Here is a 25,680-nt window from a genome sequence, read left to right as displayed (position 1 = left end):
TGTCCGATGTATGTATGTATGTATGTATGTATATATGTATGTATGTCCTTTCCGCCAGCATTTTGTGAGTTTATTCTTTTAAAATTCGTTTTCTCTGCAACCATTGGGCCTCCTCGTGTATAACCTTTTAATGAAAATCATGACGTCATAGGTCATGTGTCCAGGCGCAATCTTGGAAAAACCGAAAACCTTTGCACATTTATATCTCCAAAACTGCTCCATGGAAAAAAACATAAAAGGTGGCTTATTGGAAAGTACTTCACGTGGGGAATACCATATTGTCATTAACACCCCAAGAGGAGGAATGACCGGAATGAGCTTTAATTCCGAGGCGTATTTCGAACTTGATGGGATTATCTATTTGCGCGTGCGGGAAGGTTCGAAGTCTTACCTGATCGGACGGCCGCCGACACTAGGTTAATCCGAACCCACAAAGAAAGAAATGAAACAAGACAAGAAATTAAAATTCAACAAATAATAATTTAATGAAAATAATGCAAGCACAAAAGAAATGTTGAGGTAAAAACGAATAGTAATAGGCTAAGGTGAGAGACCCTCCAGTGGACTCAATTACAGACACAGGGAGAAATAAAAGAAAATAAAATGATTTGGTAATCGGCCGGCACTCAGCTTTGCCGTTCAACTGAGGGCTCTTCGCCTCCAAACCACCATGCGGGAAGCGCACAAAATGGCGTGGAGTCACGCTCCTTGACATCCCAACGTGAGGTCCTTCTCGCGCTGCCGACTGCCCCCAACCTCTTTTGTTCAGTCTCTTTCCACAAGCGCACACGAGCCAAAGATGCACCACCACCCATGACCAAGCCAGAACAAAGAGAAAATACGACCGCCTCCACCGAACGCCAGGACCAAATGAAGGAATGTGACCGCCTCCAACAACTGCCAGCACAAAGAGAGGAGAGAGCAAAAGGCAAGCAGCCATCCTCGTTGAAATCCAGCACACAAGATAAACCAAAATGGTGAGACGGCATATTTTTCCCTCAGATCTCGAATGTTGGACGCTGACGTCACAGTCTGTCCAATCACCGAGCTCTGTTCATCACTCCATGGCTTCTTAACCCGTCACGAAGCTCGGGCCTGGTAGTGGCGTCCCCGTCATGAGTCGTCGGGGGCGGAGTCTAATCTCTGTCCGGGAATGTTCGGATGGCGTCGTTCTCTTGCCGATCGGCAAATGCTGTTTCTGTCGGACCTGGCTGTGTGGCTGTGGAAATGTGCCGATTGCCTGGCCGGCTGAGTTTTATAAGAACATTAGGGAACTAGAACGCCACTCAGTAGAGCGCATACTCCCGCCGTTGGTCAAGTTCGAATAGTACGATTTCACAAAACTTTGAGGGAGTAGTTCAGTGACAACACAAGACAAGACAACACAAGACAGACACTGCACAGATATATATTTAGAATATATAGAAGATAATGTAAAAAAAAAACAAGGCAATTTAACTTACATTTTCGGATTCAGCGTTCAATTCTATATAAGCGAGTGTATTTTGAGGCATGTGTGACTTCAAATAAAATTGTAAGCCGGGAAAAACGTTCGTTTCATTCCTTAGGGATACAACATGTAAAACTGGCCCAAACGTCAAAACAAAACTCGCTCATTTTAAGTCGTACAAGCTAATGCGACCACTCATTCTTCTGGGAAGAATCCCGTGTACATGCTTGTCACACTTATAACCCATCTAAGTCTTTATAAGTTCATCAAATACTGACACCGCGATTGACATTCGCTGAGGTAAATGTTGATATATTCTGAGGTAAAAGAAAAAAAACAGTTTTAAAGCATTATACGTATCAAACGATACATTTTATGAAACGGGGAAACCTAATACACACTTTGGTGGTTTTAAAATGACAGAATATGTCTTTATTAGAAGAAAAAAATGAACCTTGAAGACGACGCTGCTAACAAAATACACCGCTCTAACGCATAATCACGAGTTTAAACTACATTTACAACAAGTATGAAAACTATTTTCATATCACAATGTTAAATATAGAATATATAGAAGATAATGTTAAAAAAAAATGAGCCCTGTCTTCCAATGGTAAACAATCCTTCAAAAAATTCCTGGATCCAGAATAATATCCTGAGCTTCACCAAAAACGAATCAATTCTTCCTTATCCCAAGGGCAATCATCCCACCAACTTTCATCCAAATCTGTTCAGAACTTTCCCAGATATCTTGTTCACAAACACACAGACACACACACGCTCACACACACACACACACACGGACACGATCGAATGCATTACTCCCTCGCGGGAGTAAAAATCACAGGGAGGCAAGCACATACACGGGAATTAATCTTTAAGCCCTATAATTAATTATCACAAATCCACGCCCCTTATGGCGACATGCAAACGCTCTTACCCGGACAGACGGCCTACTTACTATATCGAGATTTTCCGCAGCATACGGAGCATTCTAATCTACACATTTCTGAACTTTCTTAAGGTATTCCATGCCTACCCCCACAAACGTAACAATATGTTAATGATGATGTCACAGGTGCCTTCATTATGACGTCATAAATCAACAAGTAGAACACTTCATCCAATCAAGATGAAATTTCTGGAGTGTGACCAAAGGACAAATTGGTCGACCAAATTTTTTCTTGATGACGTCATCGGTCACGTTGTTCGGCAGACATATTTTTACGGCATACCCGTAGGCCCATATCGTCTGGAACAGCGTTTGTCTGTCTGCCTGGTGTATGTATGTATGTATGTCCCTCACAAACGTCCACCAATCAGAGCTGAGGATCTGGTCACATGACAAGACTATCGGTCTTGTTTATATGATTTTTACAATCTTTATTTTATTTCAATGTAAGTATGTACATGAACACAGTAGAACACTTTAAAAACGGTACGTGCTGCTTCTTTGCTTGACACAGCATTTAAAAGGATAGAGCATGGATAAACAACGCTGGGACGGCAATGGCAAACCACCTAGTGTAACTCTTGTCAAGAAACAGCTTCGGCAGCCACAACGCGCTCTGTGAAGAGAATGGTGCATCAAAATCAAATCAACATATACATACATACATAGGCCTACTGTTACGAAGAAAAAGAAAATCAATATATACATACATATTGTTATGAAGAAGAAGAATTACAATATTATCCGTGGTTCAGTGTAAATTAGACACGTAAATCGACAATTATAAAGGGTGGAAGGAATAGCAGAAAAATAAACTAATAACGAAGGATTCACTAAATAGGCCAATTATAGGTTAGAAGTGAATGAGGCAAGAGGAAGAGAGAGATAAAGACAAGACGTGTAGGAATAGTTAGAAGAGAAGAGGAAGAAGAAGGCGTGCAGGAAGGGAAGGGGGAGGGTGAAGATATAGAAGGAGGAGGAGGGAGTTGGCGAAGAGGAAGAAACCTAACGGGAGGTGGAGACTGAGGGAGGTTGGGAAATTGAAGAGGGTTTCGGTAGAAAGATAAATATGGAGTAGAGAGAAAGGAGCTCGTGTGGAATTAACAACGAAAGGTCGAAAAGAGTGAGCGGCAAAAAGCGCGGGGTCGTGTTGAGTTGGCTGGTGCTCCGGGGCCGCCATGGCTGCGAGCAGCAGCGGCAGCGACGCGACCAGCCGGCTGCACGGCCGAATGAAAACCAAGAAAAGACATTTCGTGGCGCAGAAGATGAAGCTGTTTCGTGCGAGCGAGCCGCTATACAGCGTCCTCATGTGGGGTGTCAGCCACACGGTCAGTCCCTCGCTTGTACGTATGTATGTGTCATGTGTGTGTGTCCGCCCTTGGCCTTGCGTCCGTCCGTCTGTCCAAGCGACCGTTTGTCCACCCGAGTGTTCTCACCCGTCTGACTGTCCAGTGTCCGTCTGCACGTTTGACGTTTTTGCGCTTCATCCTGACATCACGACAGTCGGTGATAATTGTCATGACACCACGACCCACACGGCCCGTGCACCTTACCTGGTTGTCATGCGAGCCGAGGCAGCACACCTTCGCCACACAGCACCTACGAGGCTATTTCAAGGTTGACGTGGACTTTCTCTTCTCGGAATATTTTAACTTGAGTAGATCGGAGTTGATGGAACTTCACCTTCTCCTCCAGGTATTCCGTTTTAATAACGTACACACTAGTACCATGGATTGCATGTACTGCATGTACATTGATACTTTCTGTGTACAAAACTTTAGGTGGAGGTTCGTATGCATCCAGTGGCTGCTTGGCTCCATCATTTTATGGCCACCTGGTACTCATTTGGCCGACCTCGGAAAGATGACAGGCTGAGTCAACCCACCTGGTGTTAATTCGAAGGAATTTACAGGGACTCGAACTCAGGACCCTAAGATCTCAAGCCATCCACCTGAACCGTTAAGCCAACACTAGATGTTCATGGACTTGATGCCACCCAGATGTTCTTTGGTCCAACTAGGTGAAAATCCCACGAGGTGACGAGTCGAGACTTTTATGTATTTGGGAAAAGTTAGAACTTGTCAACCCATTCCCGTGAGTATTTGGGCATTGCTTTGCCGTATGAGGCCGAGCACACGGTCGTGCCCTGAGACAGGTGGTACCTGCCTGTTGTGTACCTCTTTCGTCTCGCTTTGCATTGTATTGTTCAACAAGTCACAGAAAATTCCATGCATTGATGGCTTTTCGCTCGTTCAGCACATCCCACATCAATTTATCAGTTAAGGTCACAAATGTGGTTGCCATGAGCTTTCCCGGGGATCACAGATCCTGAATGTTATTGTCATGGTTGGGAAGAACCAACTACGTCTTCATGCGGACCAACTTTGACTGTTGTGTAAAATGGTGGACCCAGGTCTCATGATGTCACAATTTTATTCAAGGGTTCATCTTGTCTCTGGTAGCGTTCCAAGACCTTTGAGGCGATGGCCACGTGAGTAGCCTTTTCATCAAACGCGAGGTCCTTCGGTTCCCACTGACTTTGGCACTGACTTCCATGAATTTGAAGCGAGAACGAATGTTTCCACGTGAGTTCCAGCCATGACATCCGGTTCTTCTGGAATTACACGCCTATGTTCATCCAGTGATTCCTCCAAAATTATCCTCTCAACACGTATTGACACTTGCTTTGTTGAGCAGTCGTTCAGCTTGCACTCGAGAATGCTCAAGGTCCTTCCCCAATCCACGGCCATTTCTGAACTTGCTGCAACTTCTAAACCCAACGTGACGTATTGACATTTGCTTTGTTGAGCAGTCGTTCGCTCGCACTCGAGAATGCTCAAGGTCCTTCCCCAATCCACGGCCATTTCTGAACTTGCTGCAACTTCTAAACCCAACGTGACATTGACATTTGCTTTGTTGAGCAGTCGTTCGCTCGTACTCGAGAATGCTCAAGGTCCTTCCCCAATCCACGGCCATTTCTGAACTTGCTGCAACTTCTAAACCCAACGTGTCGTATTGACATTTGCTTTGTTGAGCAGTCGTTCGCTCGCACTCGAGAATGCTCAAGGTCCTTCCCCAATCCACGGCCATTTCTGAACTTACTGCAACTTCTAAACCCAACGTGACGTATTGACATTTGCTTTGTTGAGCAGTCGTTCGCTCGTACTCGAGAATCCTCAAGGTCCTTCCCCAATCCACGGCCATTTCTGAACTTGCTGCAACTTCTAAACCCAATGTGTCGTATTGACATTTGCTTTGTTGAGCAGTCGTTCGCTCATACTCGAGAATCCTCAAGGTCCTTCCCCAATCCACGGCCATTTTTGAACTTGCTGCAACTTCTAAACCCAACGTGATTTATTGACATTTGCTTTGTTGAGCAGTCGTTCGTCCCAACTCGAGAATGCTCAAGGTCCTTCCCCAATCCACAGCCATTGCTGAACTTGCTGCAACTTCTAAACCCAACGTGACGTATTGACATTTGCTTTGTTGAGCAGTCGTTTGTCCCAACTCGAGAATGCTCAAGGTCCTTCCCCAATCCACAGCCATTGCTGAACTTGCTGCAACTTCTAAACCCAATGTGACGTATTGACATTTGCTTTGTTGAGCAGTCGTTTGTCCCAACTCGAGAATGCTCAAGGTCCTTCCCCAATCCACAGCCATTGCTGAACTTGCTGCAACTTCTAAACGCAACTTGACGTATTGACATTTGCTTTCTTGAGCAGTCGTTTGCTCGTACTCGAGAATGCTCAAGGTCCTTCCCCAATCCACGGCCATTGCTGAACTTGCTGCAACTTCTAAACCCAACTTGACGTATTGACATTTGCTTTGTTCAGCAGTCGTTCGCTCGCACTCGAGAATGCTCAAGGTCCTTCCCCAATCCACGGCCATTTCTGAACTTGCTGCAACTTCTAAACCCAACGTGTCGTATTGACATTTGCTTTGTTGAGCAGTCGTTCGCTCGCACTCGAGAATGCTCAAGGTCCTTCCTCAATCCACGGCCATTTCTGAACTTGCTGCAACTTCTAAACCCAACGTGACGTATTGACATTTGCTTTGTTGAGCAGTCGTTCGTCCCAACTCGAGAATGCTCAAGGTCCTTCCCCAATCCACGGCCATTTCTGAACTTGCTGCAACTTCTAAACCCAACGTGACGTATTGACATTTGCTTTGTTGAGCAGTCGTTCGCTCGCACTCGAGAATGCTCAAGGTCCTTCCCCAATCCACGGCCATTTCTGAACTTGCTGCAACTTCTAAACCCAACGTGAGAGATGTGATTCGCCAGGACGTGGGGTACGGCTGGTTTGGTGTCCTTCACGGGCTCTCTACGGTCTGCTTTTGTTCCGCAGCACGTGTGACCGTGTCATGTCTGCTGTAATCTCGGTTTATTCGGAGCGTTTTGATCCGTGTGAATCTCACTTACCGTAGACATTGACCGGGGTAAGACAATATCATTGCACAACGTCTCAGCATTGAACTCTTATTGTTGCACGTTCTTCAGTTACAAAGTCCATGCCAACCTTGAACCGTCCTCGTATGTTGATTCTATTGGCTATTCACTTGCACTTCTTTAAAGCTCCTTGATTTTTGTTTCCCTCTCTTTACACATTTTCCCTACAACTCCATTGTATCTACAAACACTGAAATACTTGAGAGAATTTTTTTCCCTGAGCCGTGGTACCTAGAGCCTCCAAATTTTGGGTGTTGGTACTTCAGAATCTGGGCAAGTTTTATGGCACCTTGTCCTCGACGTCTGTTTTGAGGCCACAAAAGGCCCGCTATAAAGTGTACATTGGGATGTGGGGTCAGGCAGTGCTGCCACTGGCCCGCATGCAAAAGGTAACCACCATGACACCAATAAGCTCGCCGTGATCATCCTATATGGGTGGATATGTGCACCTTATAAGTATACATACATATATACATAATGTATTATTATTATTACCCGCACCAGAGGAGAGGGTATTGTATTTGGGTTTGTTTGTCTGTCCACCCAGAACGAGTGTGCTTTTCTCCGCAAATGTTGGTCCGATTGACAGAAAACTTTGACCATAGGAGTTGCTCCAACTGTATAATTTTTAATGATAATTATGACATCATAGGTCATGTACTATGGGCGCCATCTTAGAAAAAACGAAAAACTTTTCCCCTCTATCTCCAAAACTGCTCCATCGAAAAAAATTGTAACGTGGCTCATTGTTAAGTACTCCCCATGGGAAACAACATATGTTTGATGATGTCATCGGTGCCTTCATTATGACGTCATAATTAGACAAGTAGAACGCTTGATCTGATCAGTTTGAAATTTATTGAGTGTGATCTACACAAAAATTGTATGGGAGAATTCAATTTATGACGTCATCGTACACATTGTTCGACAGCCATATTGGATTGAACATAAATCTACGTCGGCAATAAACCACCCAAACATAGCAGCTAATAAACACCACACAAACACGTCTTGGCAAGGGTCTGCAATGTGATTACTCTTTCTTGTTATTGTTATTATAACTCCATAGCTTATAAATGTCCAACACATCCCAAAACCACCGCCGGGAAAAGCTCATGCTTATGCCGTCTGCATCAGAGATTCACTTTTTTTTATTGATCTTGCCTGACTGCAATCTCACCTCTTAACTGGCGATCAGCAGGGCAAAGACAGTGAGTGCCTCAATGTGGGAGACAATGCTTGTTGCTAACAGGTGGTGTAGCAGCATTTGCTGGTATGGGACTCAACCTGTGCCTTGCTACCTCATCAAGTTAGCGGATTTGTTATATATATATATATATATATATATATATATATATATATATATATATATATATATATATAATATATATGTATGTATACCATACATACTTGTATATCTAATTTTTGATTGAGTTCCCCATCCCTACAATGTCGAAGGCTCATGCAAATGTTGGATATTTACAGTACCCGAAGGAAAGGGACATTAGACATCATTGTTTCCTTGAATGATCAGGAAATTAATATGAATAGACTATGGATACATTAATATTGTATATGAAGAAATACCTATGCAAAAAAAAATCGGGTAATGCTCTTTACTTTAAAATCTTCTGGAACACAAAGTGCAGGTTTAACCTTCAGCCACCTTAGTCATCGAGATGCAGTTTACTGAGATTTGCTCAATAAACATTGAACTTCTCACACCGTAAACCTTGATTCAATTATCTAAAGTGCTGCTTTAATAAAATGTCTGAGTACATTTTCCGAGCGGCACGGCACGTCTGCCACGGTTTAGCATCTGTGGGGAGGTTCAGAAAGCACATTTCTCCGCAAACACTAAAAAAATACCACACAAAAGTGGCATTGGTCTGTAGAGAGGGCTCTGGACACGAGTTGTTTTATTGCTGTGAGCAATGTTGTAATTAAACGGTCGAATGGACTCGTGTTCATCATGCAGCTTTATAGACATAGCTGTGATTAATCCCTTTTCTGCTGGCCATGTGGTTATGAATTCCTTGGGGTTGGGGTGTTTGGTTCAATGACAAAAACTCAATATAACTTTTTGGCAAATTACTGTATTACCCTCACGAGAGGAGAGGGTATTGCGTTTGAGTCCGTTTGTTTGTCTGTCTGTCCGCACAGAATAAATATGATTTTTCTCTTCAACCGTTGGTCTGATTTACAGGAAACTTTCACCATAGGTGCAACTCCGCCTGTATAATTTTTTAAATTATGATGTCATATGTTACGTGGTACGGGCGCCATCTTGGGAAAACCGAAAAAATTTGCACCTCTATAATCTCCGAAAGCGCTGCGTAGAAAAACAATTGAGACATGGCTCGTTGTGAATAACTCTCCATGGGGAATAAAATATGTTGATGATGTAATAGGTTCCTCCATTATGACGTCATAATTCGACAAGCACAAAACTTCATCTGATCAGATGAAATTTGTTGAGCATCATCTATGGATAAATTGGTGGAGAAAAAAAAAATTATGATATCATTGGTCACATGGTTCGGCTGCTATATTTGTTTTTAGCATAAATTTTTAGCATTTGTTCACTCACTCACCGCAGGCAGGTTGGTGGTCTTTCTGTCTTCTACCGACTCCTCTCTGGCCTTGCTCCCCCAGCTCTCTCTGTGCTCTGTCCCCCCAATATTCCTTCAGGTCGCACAAGATCTGCCTGCAACCCTCTTATGGTTAAACTGCCAAAGTCTAGGCTCTCTGCTCACCTTCACTCTTTCATTCCCCTTTTCTCCCGCCTCTGGAACAAACTCCCCCACTCCCTTCAATCCCACTCCTCCCTCCAGGTCTTTAAAACAGCTGTTCACCACCATCTCTTATCTTCCCCCATCGAAAACCTTGATCTTTTCTACCCCCGGTAATTCACCCCAGAGTCCTTGCAGTGTTCATATGTTTTATTCCTCTCCCACCTCCCCCCAAGTCCTCCCGATGTCCCTGCTCTCAAATGTTGTGTTTGTGTCCTTCCCCCTCTCTCCCCATCTTGTCTGCCGCTCCCCTTGTTTTTTGTGTTTTGTGTGTCGGTTTGTCTTTTTGTGTGATTAATGTTAGCTCTTTCACGAGCCTCGATCTTGTATACAAAAAAAAACCAAAAAAAAAAAAAAAAACCCTTAAAACTACTAAAAACACGTTCTGGCGAGGATCTGCAATCTCTCATTGCTCTTTCTTGTTTATTACGTTATCCACATATAAATGGGCAATCGGTATTTAAATGGCAAACAGAGATTGGCATCGAATGCTTAAGTAATTATGCTATTTCTGTGAAATGTTCCGCATTTTACTAAGTATATTATGAAGGGGTGCTCAGGTATTATGAAGTTGCCGATGGTTTATCCAAGCTGTTGGCGTCTAATAGCTCCATTGTCAATAATACTGATCTTTTAACGATATGGAACCTCTCTGGGATATATGGATTGCAGTAGATCTAAGGATGAATGATCTACTATACATGTAGGCAAGGGACATTAGACACAATCTACCATTACACGTACACTACCGTACCCTGTGTCATCCCGACTGTACATGTGCAGAGAGGAGTGAGATAATATTTAGTAATAAATAATAGAGTAATAGACGCTCGGTAAAACTTGGAATTAATTTATTTATACACCATTAAATCGTTGTTTAAATTGAATTACATATTTGAACACTGTAGATGACAAATCACCTTAATACTTCCAAGAACCATGCTGTATATATATATATATATATATATATATATATATATATATATATATCTGTAAGAAATAGTAGAAACTCCAAAGTACGAGCAGGGCGTCTCATTTGTATTGAATAAATAATCGTTAGATTAAATAAGACAGGCGCGGACGTAGCTTCAGGACGTTTATAGCTTCGGCTTCAGGACTTCAATTAAAGATCGACGTCCTGAAGCTACGTCCGCGTCTTATTTAATCTAACGATTATGTATATATATGTATATATATATATATATATATATATATATATATATATATATATATATATATATATATATAGTGTGAGAGCGACAGTATTGGGGTGAAGAAGAGGCCGCTGATATTGCTTGTGTAAGGGTGATGTACAAGACTGCTTCAGTTGTGCTAAACTTCTGGGTTTTTTTTGACCGTCTGTAAAATCATTATTTCATTCAAATTGAAGTATCGCCTTGAACACTGCACGGGGTATCGTGTTCTATGAACGCTCTGGTCTGTTTTTCAAACATTTTCCATTGCTTTAAAATATTTTTGGCTGGTGCTGTCCAGTAGAATTAGCCTGTCCACGTTTGAATCTTGATGGAAGGCAATAACTTCAAGGTTGCTCTTCTATGTGGTTGTTTGAACAAGGAGGACAAGCGAGTACAAGTCCTGTGGTTTGAGGTAGTCTCTGGTTCTTAGTTGTTTGGAGGTGCAAAAGCTAATTTTATGTGTGAAAGCAGAGATTATACCGAAAGGTCCAAATTGGGTCGGATCATCTGGTCCTGTGAGAAATGAGGAAACAGCTTGTAGTGTGGAATCGCACAAAAATGGGTAGTGGGGTGAGTAGGTGTACCGTTTTGCTTCCCCCATCACTAGTTTCAAGTTCTCTACATATTCCTTAAATATTGTTTAAACCACAGCATTCAACCCTGTTTTCTGTATCCCCGTGTGTAACAGAAATTGTTTGTAAAGAGCAATGGATGAGAGCAATAGAGGAGGAGATGGAGAAGAAGGAGGAGAAGGATAATTGGGGTGGGGTAGGAGGAGGAGGTGGCTTCGGGGAAGAAGCGGGAAGCTTTGGGGTGGAGGAGAGGGGGTGGGGGTTAATGAGTTATTACACTGTGTTGGATCAAGTGCAGACTCCATTAATTTGTAACTTAAATTATAAATGTTGAGTTAGTTGCCCGAGTGCAAACTTTTCTCCGATCGACTGCAATGAACGTTCCAATATAATTTGATGAGTTCCGGAATAAGTGATATTATTAACAATCTTACAATGTTGGCTTGAGAATTTCCTTCTATGCCCAGTTTGCTCACAATTATGTTGAAGTCGTGATGTCTTTGTGCTCGGCGTGGAAAAAGCAAATGCGTGCTAGATGCAACATTCTTTCAAACTCTCAACTCGCTTGTTTTTCCAGACATTCTTTGTAGCGTCTTTTCCCTTTGCTTGGAACTCTGCCTAGCAAAGGCAGGAGTCTTCCGAGACTTGAGGGCTTTTCGATCTCGGCACGTTGTTGGGATGTCTTGTGCATAGGTTGATTTATTTATTGATTTATTTATTTCCAGAATGACGTCATGTGTTAACAAAAGCATTTCATATTACCACAAGTGACTTTGGCGTCTCTGGGAGGGCCTTTTCTTGTTAATCAATATATTTCTCTAAATTATTTATTAATTTTTTTAATTTTACATCTTCCTTTCATCAATTCCTGCTTTCCTGCGCTGATGTTTCAGCCATCCAGCCCGAGTTAGCTTCAAACTGTCATCCTGGTGTTTCGCATGCAGGGTGCAGCATCCATGTGTGCGCCGTCTATCAGAAAGACCCGAAGCGGGACGACCCAAATGCCAGCACTGATATTTGGTGGATGCTAAAGATTCCATGGTCGGTGCCTTTCACGCAGAGCAAGCGAGTTATCGCCAGCACCCTGGAACAAATTCCACTTTCCCGCTCATAACTGCAGCTAACAGGTGGTCTGATCATCTTGGATACCTCTTGACCCCAGGTTTGCCATCTCAGAGTGTGGTTGCTCTCTGGGCAGCAGCTTTTGCACTCTCAACATCTTCATGCACTCGGGTTATTTGTGTGTAACATGTGAACGGCCATCTTTGGCTATGAAGGGCAGCCATGATGATAATCCTGCAATGTTTTATTTATATAAGAGAGCAAATTCGGTGAATTCCCCAGCAATGTCCAAGAATACAACCATGTGTTTATATCTGTGCATCCATGATTGTTTGGGAAAATTGTGTGATGCTTCACAGCCGATGAAGGATGTTTTATCAGTTTCTTGGAATTCGTGTTTAGTTTTGTTTCCAAGTTTGGCAACTGCTATTGCCATCTGTGAATACCACTTGGAAAGAAAACCCATCAAGGCTTTGAGATTCTGCATCCAAGCTTATTCAAACTATCTTGTGAAGTAACTTAAACATCTTTTGAAATCGGGTTTCCGCCTCCATCTCTCCCCCCCCCCCCCCCCCCCAATCCCTTTCTAAGGGAATGTTTAACTTTCCCACTAAATCACAAGTTTTGGTCTTCATGTGCAAATCGTGTATTCATATTGTGCAAATGATATAAATGGACCCCTTTAAAACGCAGTCCAAGTATAAAGTAGCTAAGAGCAAAATGCAATAATGTAAGTTATGGATAATTATTTAAATAATGTTCGAGACTAAATGTATTTTATTGCATGTGACGTGCACATGTAAATTCCCTCGATTCATTGCACTGCAGTAACAGGATACATTCCATTTGGCGAGCGAGAATGGTCAGCATGCTGGAGCAACCCAAGTGCTACAGGACTCTGGAAAACATGATATTTTTGAAACGATGACTTTGTATTTCCCTGCGTGCGTGAAGCGAAAAGGGGGGTTAAGAGATTTGTTCACTTTGTCTGTCTGGCGGTCTATCCGTTTACAAACGGTGGTTTATGATCGAGGAACGACTTTATTTCAATTGAATGTTTTATGTACCTCCGCCACCGAAGGTGCATGGAGGTTATGTTTTCACACCTGTCTGTTGTCTGTGTCTTTCTTTTTGTTTGTGAACAGGATATCTCAAAAAGTTGTGGCCGGATTCAGCTAAAACTTGGTGGACAGGTTAGGTGTGTGACAAGGAAGAATTGATTAAATTTTGGTCAAGATTCGAATCCTGATCTGGATCAGAGAATGTGTTTTTTTTATTATAATGATTCGTCCTCATTGAGTGATCAAGCTAAAACCGGTATATAACACGATATCTCAAAAAGCTATGGACAGATTCGGACGAAACTTGGTGGACATGTTGGGTGTGTGACAAGGATGAATCAAATCGATTTTGGTGAAGATCCAAATTCGGATACGGATCAGAAATTTTTTAAATTTTTAAGTGATTCCTCACCATTGATTGATTGGGCCAAAAATGATATAAGCTTATAGCTTGATATTTCAAAGTTGTGGACGACTTGTGACAAAATTTGGTGGATAGGTTGGGTAAGTGACAAGAACAAGCCGATTAGATTTTGGTTCAGGTCCGAATCCAGATCCGGCCTAACAGTGGGATACAAAACGTGAACGGTTCAGCCTAGCGGAGGTATGCGCTCTACCGAGTGCCGTTCTAGTTGAACATGAATTGGAAAACGAACCTGCAGTTTGGCAGTACTTTGGCTCTGAATTTGGCAAATTGTATGGATTCTCTTCATTAGTGCGGATGCACGCAGAGTGGGAAGGTAATTTTTTTTTTTTTAACTTCCAAACAGGAAATTTTCAATTTATAAGGTCGTCATAAAAGACACAAACAACAGACACGAAGAACAAATGTAACGCATTAAATAAGGTGGTGTAAATATTTAAAAAATACTGAAAAGGCCATCATCAACAGCGGTAAACTCCCGAATTCTTTTTTTCTACAGCCTTGAAATCTAATTTTATTTCAATTGAATTTGATACTTGAACACTAAAACACAAATCGCCTTCTTTCTATTTCCAAAAACCTCTAGTTTAACAGGACTTGGACAAAACATTACACCATTTTACACAATCTTGACTAATCAAATTAGCTGCTCCCACCCTGTGTTGAGGAATATTGAGATTCAATTAAAATGGTGGCTCGTGGGAAATATAGATCGTCCTCGGAAATGCAAAGCAAGAGTTGAAATGACAGACCTTCCCATGTCGTTTTTCTCAAGACTACGTGGGGTAAAGTGTTCTATGAATTCTCAAGTTGGTATCAGTTTTTTTTTGATTATACAATAATAATTATTATATACACTTAGATGTCAGACAAATATTTGTTTGGTATTATTATCAGCACCTTTTTCTCAGGTTTTTGTCTCAAAAGCAAGATGGTGGTTGAAGTCGTTCATCGCAATGTGAGGGCTCTTTGGGAGTTATTGGGCTCGCAGGTGTCTTTAGAAGCGATGTTTAAAGCACTAAATGCCGCACGCGCGTGTCGATACTGTTGCCGGTTTTCCCTCTCGTTCTGAAGCATATCGCAGTGCGTAGTGCTACACTCCAGAATGATCATAGGAAAATTGGCACAGCATCTGGCAAGAGCTGTGAGAAGCCATTTCTAAAAAATCGACCAATTTGAAAACTTTTGTTAAACACTTAAGCATACCTCTTTTTTTTCTCCTTCTTTAAAGTGAGCTGCACAGCAATGCTCGGAATTCTTGATTTTGGTAAGATTTTGTGAAATTGAATTTGCACGATAATGATGGGTTGCTGGATGATGATGGTTGTTTTTGTTTTCTATTTTTGGAGATGTGAGAAATCGCAAGCTCTCAATGGATTTTCCTCGGTAATTGATGGTATTTGCTAATGTCATTCCCGTTTTTATCTCCCATAAGGAGTCAAAATCTATGTCCATTTAGCGATTAAGGGACGACTGTCTGTGCTGCAATTGTGCCGATTTTCGCTTGCGCTTTTAAGGTGGTAATGCTTCCTGTGGCAGCAGTCACACAGGATGTTGGAACACGTGTGTCAAGCGAAGGCAGAATGATCAAATGTTAATGTGTCGTTGTCTACCCGACTACTGCATACGTTGACTGCTGCTCTATATTGTTTATAAAATGTGGAATACCTGGCTGCAGAATACACTTTTGTTGTGTCCACGCTGTGCATTATCTTTCCCTTTATGTCAGTTATTGTTGCTGTTATTTGAGGTTGCACAATTGTGGTTGCAAAAGGAAAAAACTTGGTTTCCTAAATCGCCGGACCTTGGGTTTAGAGGATACTTGGCATGCCAGGCCGGTTGTGTCGGCACTTCGGAGCGCTTCCCTGCATGACAATGCGATTGGCACTAGTTCAGTTTCTGGCAGAGAAAACAGGAGCTTCCATGCTGCCAAACTGTCCAGCGAGCAGTTTAGCAAGTTGTTTTTTTGTAAGAGGGTACGAGAGGGGGTTCCTTTACTCCTCGACTCCATACTTCCTCACCTGCCTGCTTCTTGGCTCGGTCAAATGTTGTTGTTTTGTTTTTTTGTTCGTTCTGGTTTACCCCTTTGTACAAAGTTAACAATAGTCTGGATCTTCAGATTGCATTCGGTCCATTTATTGATTAATTATGCAGTTTTGGAATGCTTTTATTATTTATTTTTATATCTACCCCCACTTTACCTCTTCAACATTCCCTTTCCCTACCTTCATCTTGCTCCTCTCTCCTCTCATCATCCATTCTCCTTTTCTCAATTTTAATTTTATCAACTCAGCACCCCATCCACATTCCTCTCACCCTCCCCACCTGCATGCATTATAATGTTTGCTTTTTTTTTTTGCTTGATTGCATTTCTATTTTGGGAATGGTTGAGGTAAGGAGACGTTTGCAGATGATGTAGTGTTCTGGCAAGAAACACAGAAAAACCTTTCATATGCTGCGAAGCTTGCTGATAAATGAAATGCTGCTTAATCTTGAGGTATCCACCGGGATTGGGCTGCATTGTTGTTATGTTTACTTCCCTTCTCGTGTAGCTGTTCCCCCTATCTTTCAGTGAAGTTTTGTGGTGGAATGTTTTTACCATGATTGTGCATATCATGAGTGTTTTAGTTTTTACCTCTGCCACCAAAGGTTATGCTTTCACCCATCTGTTTTTCTGTCTTTCAGTCCGTGAGCAATATATCTGAAAAAGTTGTGGACGGATTCAGTCGAAACTTGTTGGAGAGGTTGGGTGTGTGTCGAGGAAGAATCGATTCAACTTTGGTGAAGATCCGGATCCGAATCCGGATCAGAGAATTTTTACGTGATTCTTTACCATTGAGTGATAGGGCTAAAACCGACATATAGCAGGAGATCTCAAAAAGTTATGGACAGATGTGGATGAAACTTGGTGGACAGGTGGTGTGTGTGACAAAGAAGACTCGATTCAGTTTTGGTGAAGATCTGAATATGGATTCGGATATCAGAATTATTTAATTTTTTAAACTGATTCTTCACCATTGGAAGAATGGGTGAAAAACTATATATATAACATGATATTTTAAGAGTTATGACTAAACTTGTTAGACGAGTTGGTTAGGTGGCAAGAACAAGCCGATTCGATTTTGGTTCAGGTCCGAATCCAGATCCGGCCTATCAGTGGGATCAAAGCCTCCCTCCCTGCTCTCTCTCCACTTATCATTGCAACAATAAACTCCTCCCTGTCTACAGGCATCGTCCCACCTTCCCTCAAAATTGCTGCTGTTACCCCCATTCTAAAAAAACCTGGTCTAAACCCTGACACCCTAAACAACTTCAGACCCATCTCCAACCTACCCTTTCTGTCAAAAGTTTTGGAACGCGTTGTAGCCACTCAACTCAAACATCATCTCTCTGCCAATAACTTGTATGAAACATTCCAATCCGGATTCCGCTCCAACCACAGTACTGAAACTGCTCTCCTCAAAATCACCAACGACCTTCTCCTCTCCTCTGACGCTGGCAACCTCAACATTCTCGTCCTCCTCGACCTCAGCGCTGCCTTTGACACCATCGATCACACTATCCTCCTCACCCGACTTGAATCCACCTTTAACGTCACCGGCACTGCCCTCTCTTGGATTAAATCATACCTCTCTGACAGATGCCAGTTCATCTCCATCAATAACTGCAAATCCCCCACTGCTCCCCTCCCCCAAGGTGTCCCCCAAGGTTCAGTTCTTGGCCCCCTCCTCTTCATCCTTTACCTGTCCCCGCTCGGTCACTTAATCCGCCGTCATGGTCTCCAATTCCACTGCTTCGCCGATGACATCCAGCTTTTCATCTCCACCAAGTCCGTCTCCACCGACACCCACTCTATCCTGACAAACTGCATCACTGAAATAAAATCCTGGCTTCAAATCAACTTCCTCAAGCTTAACTGTGATAAATCTGAAATAATCATCATTGGCCCAAAAACGCTCACAAAATCCACCCATAACTTTGCCCTCAACATCGACGGTATCCCAGTATCCACCTCCCCTCACATCCGGAATCTTGGCGTCATCTTTGACCAAACCCTTTCCTTCGACAAATACACTAAACAGATCACAAAGTCAGCCTTCTTTCACCTGAAAAACATTGCCCGTCTCCGCTCATCCCTCTCCTCCACGGCTGCAGAAACCCTCATCCACGCCTTCATCACCTCCCGTCTGGACTACTGCAATAGCCTCCTCTATGGTTCACCCTCAAAAATCACCAATAAACTCCAATACATTCAGAACTCCGCTGCCCGTCTACTCACTCATTCCCGGACCCGTGACCACATCACCCCCGTCCTTTACAAGCTTCACTGGCTCCCCATCCCCCAGAGAATCCAGTACAAAATCCTCCTCTTGACATACAAAGCCCTCCATAACCTGGCCCCATCCTACCTGGCTGACCTCCTCTCCAGACACACTCCCACCCGCAACCTCCGCTCTGCTGGTACCAACCTCCTGACCCCCTCCATCCGGACCAAATTCAGATCCTGGGGGGACAGGGCCTTCTCCATCGCTGCTCCCACCCTCTGGAACTCACTACCTCACACCATCAGAGACTCCTCCTCACTCACCACATTCAAAACATCACTAAAGACCCACCTGTTCAACGCTGCATTCAACATTCAACCCACAGCATTTAACCCCTGACTATCTCTTCTCCTTCTCCCTCCTTTTGCTTTAAATATTTCCCTATTGATTCTTGTCTTGTCTTTTTGATTCTTGTCTTATATATATGCCGTATATCGCTGCTGTTTGTTTTCTTGATTCTTGTCTTTTTGCAATTGTTGTTTTCATGTATTGTTATGCATTATGTTTTCCACTCTGTCAAAGCGCCTTTGGGCTTCTGGAAAAGCGCTATACAAAATAAATGAATTATTATTATTATTATTATTACAAAACAAAGTATTCAGGCTGGCGGAGATTTGCGCTCTACCAAGTGCCGGTCTAGTTTTAAATGTGGCATTAGGGCCATTGACGTGTAAATTATTGAGGCAAAAAGGCCTTTCACGTTCTCTTCTCCTCCACATTTCCTCTTCGATGTCTCCCTCCAATCTCATCTCTTCTCCGCCTCCCCCGTCTCATTTATTCTCTTCTGTGCCACACCCCATTTCTCTCCTCTCTTTTTTTTGTATACAAGATTGAGGCTCGTGAAAGAGCTAACATTAATCACACAGAAAGACAAACCGACACATAAAACATATAACATCGGGAGGGGTAGACAAGATGGGGAGAGAGGGGGAAGGACACAAACACAACATTTGAGAGCAGGGACCGAGAGACATCGAGAGATCTGTGGGAGGGAGAGAGCTTTGGGGAGGGGCATGGGAAGGGGGGGGGGGGGGTGGGAGAGGTATAAAACATATGGACACTGCCAGGACTTCCAGGAAAGAAGTTGGAATTTCAAACAAGGTGGATCTGGGGTGAATTAGTGGGGGTAGAAAAGATCAAGGTTATGGATGGGGGAAGATAAGAGATGGTGGTGAACAGCTGTTTTAAAGACCTGGAGGGAGGAGTGGGATTGAAGGGAGTGTGGGAGTTTGTTCCAGAGGCGGGAGAAAAGAGGAATGAAAGAGTGAAGGTGAGCAGAGAGCCGAGATTTCGGCAGTTTAACCATCAGAGGGTTGCAGGCAGATCTTGTGCGACCTGTAGGAATATTTGGGGGACAGAGCACAGAGAGAGCTGGGGGAGCAAGGCCGGAGAGGAGTCGGTAGAAGACAAAGACCACCTCCCTGCCTTGTGCGACCTCAGAGTGAGTGAAAGGCCCTCAGAGATAGCTTCATCGTTGGAGATTCCAATGAATGATTCTCCAACCTCCCATCACCCCCACGTCTATTCTATCTCCCCTTCTCTTTTATATTTCTTTCCCTCTCCTCGACTTCTTTCTCCATTTCACCTTATTGTTTTGTTCCAATACCCTTACATTGTTGTTGTTGTTTTGTTTTTTCTTCCCTTCCATTCCTTTCCCCTATTTTACATATTTCCCTCTTTATTAACCCTCACCCCTTTACCTCCCACGATTTCCCCCATATCCTTCCTCAGTTATCTACATTTTCATCCAATTTCATCTTGATCTCGCATCTTCCTTTTGTATCTTTCAATTTCTGTCCACCTGCTCCTATTCCTTATTATTTTTGTGATAATTCCACCACAACCTAGTGGTATAATAGTGGTACAGTGGCATCATCTACCTTAGTGTCTGTGAGAGCTTTTGGCATTTTATTTTTAGCTACAAACTGTTTTGTGCTGCCCATTCCAAGTAATCTGAAGCTGGACACATGTGCTGTATAAATAGCGGTTTCGCATCCCATCGTCAAAAAATGCTCCAGGCAGCAAATCCTGGCCTTCTGTAAACCCCTTGCCATTTATTTCATTTGTTCATTTAAAAACAATTGGTCACTTTCCAAAAACGGGTTTTCTGGAAAGAAGTGTTGTAACTGCTTTCTGCAATGAACTGCGAATCCAGGAGGGGGAAAGGAAAGGAAAGGAAAGGAAAGGGGAAGAGGAGCAGTGCATATGATTTCTAATTGTCACAAGCTCTTTGCCTGTTTTTGGGGTTAGGGTTAGCAGGAGCATAATGCTGCTATGCCTGAGGTTTAATTCAAAATGTATTGCTTGTAATATATAATTTGTGTGTAATGCTTGAGGAGGTGAGTTATGTATTCAAATAGTTTTATATAAAAGGGGATTTATGTTGGTTTAATGTTGGGGTTAGCCTTAGAACTGCATAGAATGATCTCCGAGGGGCGAGAATTTTCCAGTTACTTCTGGATCTAGAATCGCCTGGAAAATGTGGCATGGCAGTGCGTAGCATACATCTAGAAGGCATGGAGAGCCTTTTGTGGACTTCGTCCTTGAGTTGGGGGAGATCCATGTTTGTAGAGGGCAATCCGAGCATTGTTGTGGAGGAGACTGGGTTCACGGAGGTGAGTGGAGCCGAGCTGAGCCGTGAGCTGAGCCGAGCCGTGAGCCGTTTTCGTGATCTGGTGACTGGGCTGTGGTGATCGTGAAACTGCCTGCGGAAGTTGGGGTTAGTGATAAACACTTTGGAGACAAGTGTGCAGGTGGTGAAAAAATGATTGCAATCCAAGCATCTGAAGTGTGCAGAGAGTGTGGGATGTCGATGTTGTTGGAGATTTGAAGCAATTTAGGCCTAGAGGGCAAGAAGCTCTCGGAGTTTGTAGCTGAACAACAAGCTAAGAGAGAGAGAGAGACAGACAGACAGAGACGGACTTTTGTGCCCTTTTATTATAAAAAATACAAAGCCATTCCACAAAGCGGTTGTAAGCAAAGCAACCAGTTTAAAGAAACATTTCGTAAGGATCATGAATTCACCAAAAGGAGCAAAGGATATTTAAAGGAAACCAGCAAGTATGAAAATTTTACAAACCAAAGGTGAAGACACAAACAAAAACCACAAACAATTTTAAAGGAAATGCTCATGCAAGAGCTATGAACACATCAAGAGCAAATTAAGCGTTTAATTAAATATATATAGAGAGAGAGAGAGAGAGATTTCATTCCTTTTTTTTGAAGGAAAAACCTTTTCCACCAATGCAGACAGGTAAAACAAAAATATTTACAGGTCATGAGAGCATTTCTACAAATACAGACAGTGAGAAAAAAGAAAACCATGGTTACAAATCAATACAGACAGCAAATAAAGTTGATATATACAGTCATAAAAAGGTACCGTTTCGAAGCATTTCACATTAAACCAAATAAGAGAGCAATGCTATATTACAAGTTTAATGTAAGGACTCCGTCAGTTAAACTGCACAAGGAACGCCGTACACACCATCGTTTCTGGAAGTCTCCACAGTTATCAAAAGACAATTCCAGGTTCAGCCGAGACGACACCAATGACCTAAAAAAGACTACAGCGTCATCCACTGGAACAACACTGTTCCGGATTTTCCTTTTCCTGGACACACACATATATATATATATATATATATATATATATATATATATATATATATATATATATATATATATATATATATATGAAGAGCTCTTTTCCAAAACGCTATAAATCCATTTGGAGCATTTTGTGTAAAATGAGAATTTCTGCACAGCAAAGGAAATGAAGCAAACTTCCTTTTTTTTCTGTTTCAATGTTTAATATGCAAATATTAGAACATATCAAACAACAAACTGAAAATCTAGTAATCTTTTTTCACAACAAATTAACAAAAATAATGAAGTTTTTTTCCAAAACGCTATATATCCACTGTGTGACAGTTCTTAAAAAACACCACAAGTCCAATGATGGACGTTTCTCAATGTCAGACTTGCATTGGAATGCAGGTCAGCCCTGTCCGGGCTCTTCATCACTGCTGGCTGCATCAGCCTCGCTCACCACTGACAAAGCAGAATCATAGAACGCCCGGACTTCGTCTGACGCTCCTATTTCCGCAAGGAGTGAAAACACATCACGCTTCTTCGCCTCTTTTACAGTGGTCTGCATTGGTAATGGATCAGGTCTGAATTCAGCCCATTTCTTGCCCCGTTTCAAAACACTGTGGTGGCAGTATGCAGCACTGTAGGAGGTTTTAAAACCCACTTGGCCATTTGTGAATTCTAGCATGCGGGCCTCACTAATTTTGAAGGTTTTCTTCGTCCTCACATGATGTTTGGTTGCTGATCGGTAATCAAACGACTGCCAGTCCTTTCCATACACGTAGACATTCCCAAATGTTTTCAAAATTGAGCAGTACTCTTCTGGGAGCAGGATGGTGTCCACTTTCCTAACTCTCTGTTCAATTCTCCCAAATACTCTATCTGCTGGTAAAAAGCTGTGCCCCCTAATTGGAAAGGTGTACTCAATCCTGAGACCAGGAATTGTTTGCTGAAGTGCCAAGAGCATGGATGCCATATTCATATTCTTATTTTGTCCAAAACATGAATCGCTGAACAAGCGAAGGCTTTTTGTCTCCCGAAGCAGACCATTGAGTGGGTGGCGGAAGCAATGATCCAGTGCGGAAGCTGTCATATTGCTGTCCTTTTTGTTTTGATTTTCCAGCCAGACATAAAGGTGGACATCCTCCTTGAGCTGTTTGCTCTCCTTACCATGATGCACAACAACACCAAACAGGTAAAGGTAGAGTTGTCTGGAATAATAGGCTTGGCCTATTGGTGTTTTGGGCAAAATTAGATTTTGCATCATGTCGAAGCAAACAGTCACGGAGTCCTCTTCGTCCCTTCCCAGCTGGTCATAGAATGCTCGTGCTCTTCGCCGATGCAAAATGAACAAGGCTGTTTCATTTTGCTTTTCAGCTTCTGACATGTTTGGATCCTTTATTCTCATCCTGTATTTGGCACAATTGGAACAGGCATCTGTGGCAGGATGGCCAAAGCCAAGGTTGAATTGGGATGAGAAAACAGAATAGTACAGAGAGTAGCTGGTTTGGGCGTGGTTTTGTGCCTCAAACAGCTGGTGCATTTTGTGCACACTCAAGTCAGTGGGGAGATATTTTCGCCCTGGAGCCCCCCCTACGGCCGTAATGACTGGCCCTGCAGGTGAATGTTCCAATGTGATTGGAGATCAGATCCCTCTTGCTGTTGTTGATGTCTACTTTTCGGGCGCCTCCCCTTCTTTCTGGGCGAGCCTCAGCAGTCTCCGCGTAATATCGGGCCACCCGGGACACTCTGTCCTTGCTGATCCCTGAAAAAATCAAAAGAATAATGCAATACCTGGTATAAAATGGCTAATATCGTATGGGGTGCAGGGGATCAATCTTGTGGAACCGATAGACAGAAATAATTTTGACTGTGGCTGTTTTAATCAGCCCAGCAAAGTTGCAACCACCTCGATTCCGCGTAGAATCTGCCTGGAGATGCTGTGAATCGGTGCTAATAATTTTTTTATGCATGATCATCGCTGACATACGTGGATTATGTAAATATTTTAAATGTTATCTGTGGTGGAGAATCTGGGTGCATGCATAATGGTGTGCAAATAGTAAACGCGAATAACATTCAATGAGCTTCCAGATGAAAGATATCTGCAATGAAAACAATACAAAAACTCACCCAGTACTGAGACGAATGTGTCTTTACAAACAGGAAGCTTGTCTGGGTGGTTCACCGTCAGCAGACTGAACTGCACGGAAACATTCCTGTTTTTCCTTCTGCCAACTGTATCCACCTTCTTGCGATGCCGCTTAACAGACGTGATTGTCATCAGCTGCAGAAATTCCCTGTCCTGATCTGCTTTCTTTGAGTTTCCGTATAATTTGTCAAAGTTCAGTCTGAGGTCGTCTTCTGTGAGCTTATTAGCGTGACAACGATTTTGCTTTTTTCCAGCGGTGTGTTTACATGCCACGGTTGGAACTTTACCAGCGCCAGAATGGCGAATTTTCTTAGCTTTTTCCCGTTCATGGTTGTCCTTATTCAACTTACGCTTTCTTCCTCCCGGTGAAAGCACCACTGCTTCGTCCATCCCATCAAAACTGTCCATTTTACAGAAACTTACGTCCAAGAAAATTACGCCACAGTCAAACAACGGAAGTCGCCATGTTGTGGAAAATTCCCCACGCGGATTGGCCGACAGGCAATATCGCGGTTTGGAATAAAAGTGGCATGGCGTTTGTCGCACTTTGCAAAAAAGATCTAAACTGGGCTGCGTAAACTAACGGGAGATATCACGTTTTGAGAAAACACGAATGTGTGATATTGACCGACTATCTGTTCACGAATGTTGGAGCTGGTAATCGCTTTTTTTTTTTTTTGGCGTTTATCGCGTTTTGGAAAAGAGCTCTTCATATATATGTATATATATGTATGTATATATATATATATATATATATATATATATATATATATATATATATATATATATATATATATATATATATAGCAAGTTTTGCCTCAGAAATAAAAAAGTTGGCTAAAAAACATTCATGCCTACATCTGGGTTTAATACTAAAACCAAATATAAAAACACAGTGTGTAAAAACCAACCCCAACCCTTGAATGACATGCGATAAAACAGTAAAACGTGGTGTAAATCTTGGGCATCTAACAAAGGCATGAAAAATAGTTTCCTCGGGCATCACAAAAAGGGCACTTTTCAAGGACATGTGGACACATTCGGTGTATCAAAACATTTGAGGGTAAAATGTGATGTGCCAATCGCCACTGCAAGTCTCCAGAGCGTTTGGCAACGGGTACCTTGTACATAACAAGCCAGTTTATCGAAGTAGAATGAGTAGTCTGGAGCATTCTCCTCCAGTGCGCTTGTGGTTCTGCATGTCTATCAGAAACAAGGGTTTGGACACACATACCATAAACAGAGGATTTTCCCATCAACTTAAAGGAGGTGAAACCTTGAAAAAGAAGCAAAAGCTCTGGAAAGGGGTGTTGGGATAAGAGAGGGCCAACTTCCACCTGTGGAACCCATTTTAGCTTGGTTTGCTTGAAAAAGTGCAGAATCACAGAAAATATCCTCCCAATGACCCGAATGGACCTAACTCCAGTGGCCACAGCGACGTCAGCAGCTGGTTTCCACTTGTAAGGAGGAGGGGTTCTAAAATCTTTAACCTTGGTGCATCCAACATCAATAAACTTTTGTATAAAGGTACGATCACTGCAGACCCCTTCAAAAATGGGGTTTAAAAAGATTGGCTCGTTTAAGAACATTTCAAGGGAATAATTACTGTTATCATGGTGAACGGTAACCGCCTGCCATGCCTCCAGCACACTCCTG

The 25,680-nt window shown here is 42.6% G+C and overlaps 1 protein-coding gene across 2 annotated transcripts in view; it reads left to right on the top strand.

Moving 5' to 3' along the window:
* The first annotated feature begins 3,375 nt into the window (after positions 1-3,375).
* The window catches only part of LOC137431051 (phosphatidylinositol 5-phosphate 4-kinase type-2 beta), a 193,953-nt gene continuing 171,648 nt past the window's right edge, over positions 3,376-25,680 (top strand). Inside the window, exon 1 of one of the 2 annotated variants that reach the window (XM_068121931.2) lies at positions 3,376-3,730. In XM_068121931.2, the coding sequence (XP_067978032.2) occupies positions 3,581-3,730 (150 nt within the window). In that variant the 5' untranslated portion in view covers positions 3,376-3,580. Of the gene's footprint in view, positions 3,746-25,680 lie in introns of both variants that reach the window. The other variant, XM_068121930.2, reaches the window with a different exon arrangement.

The sequence above is a fragment of the Myxine glutinosa genome, chromosome 7 (assembly GCF_964187855.1).
Source record: "Myxine glutinosa chromosome 7, kmMyxGlut1.1, whole genome shotgun sequence".
In the NCBI taxonomy this organism is placed as follows: domain Eukaryota; kingdom Metazoa; phylum Chordata; class Myxini; order Myxiniformes; family Myxinidae; genus Myxine; species Myxine glutinosa.
The sequence above is the reverse complement of the archived record's forward strand: the minus strand, read 5'-3'. Positions and strand labels throughout refer to the sequence as shown.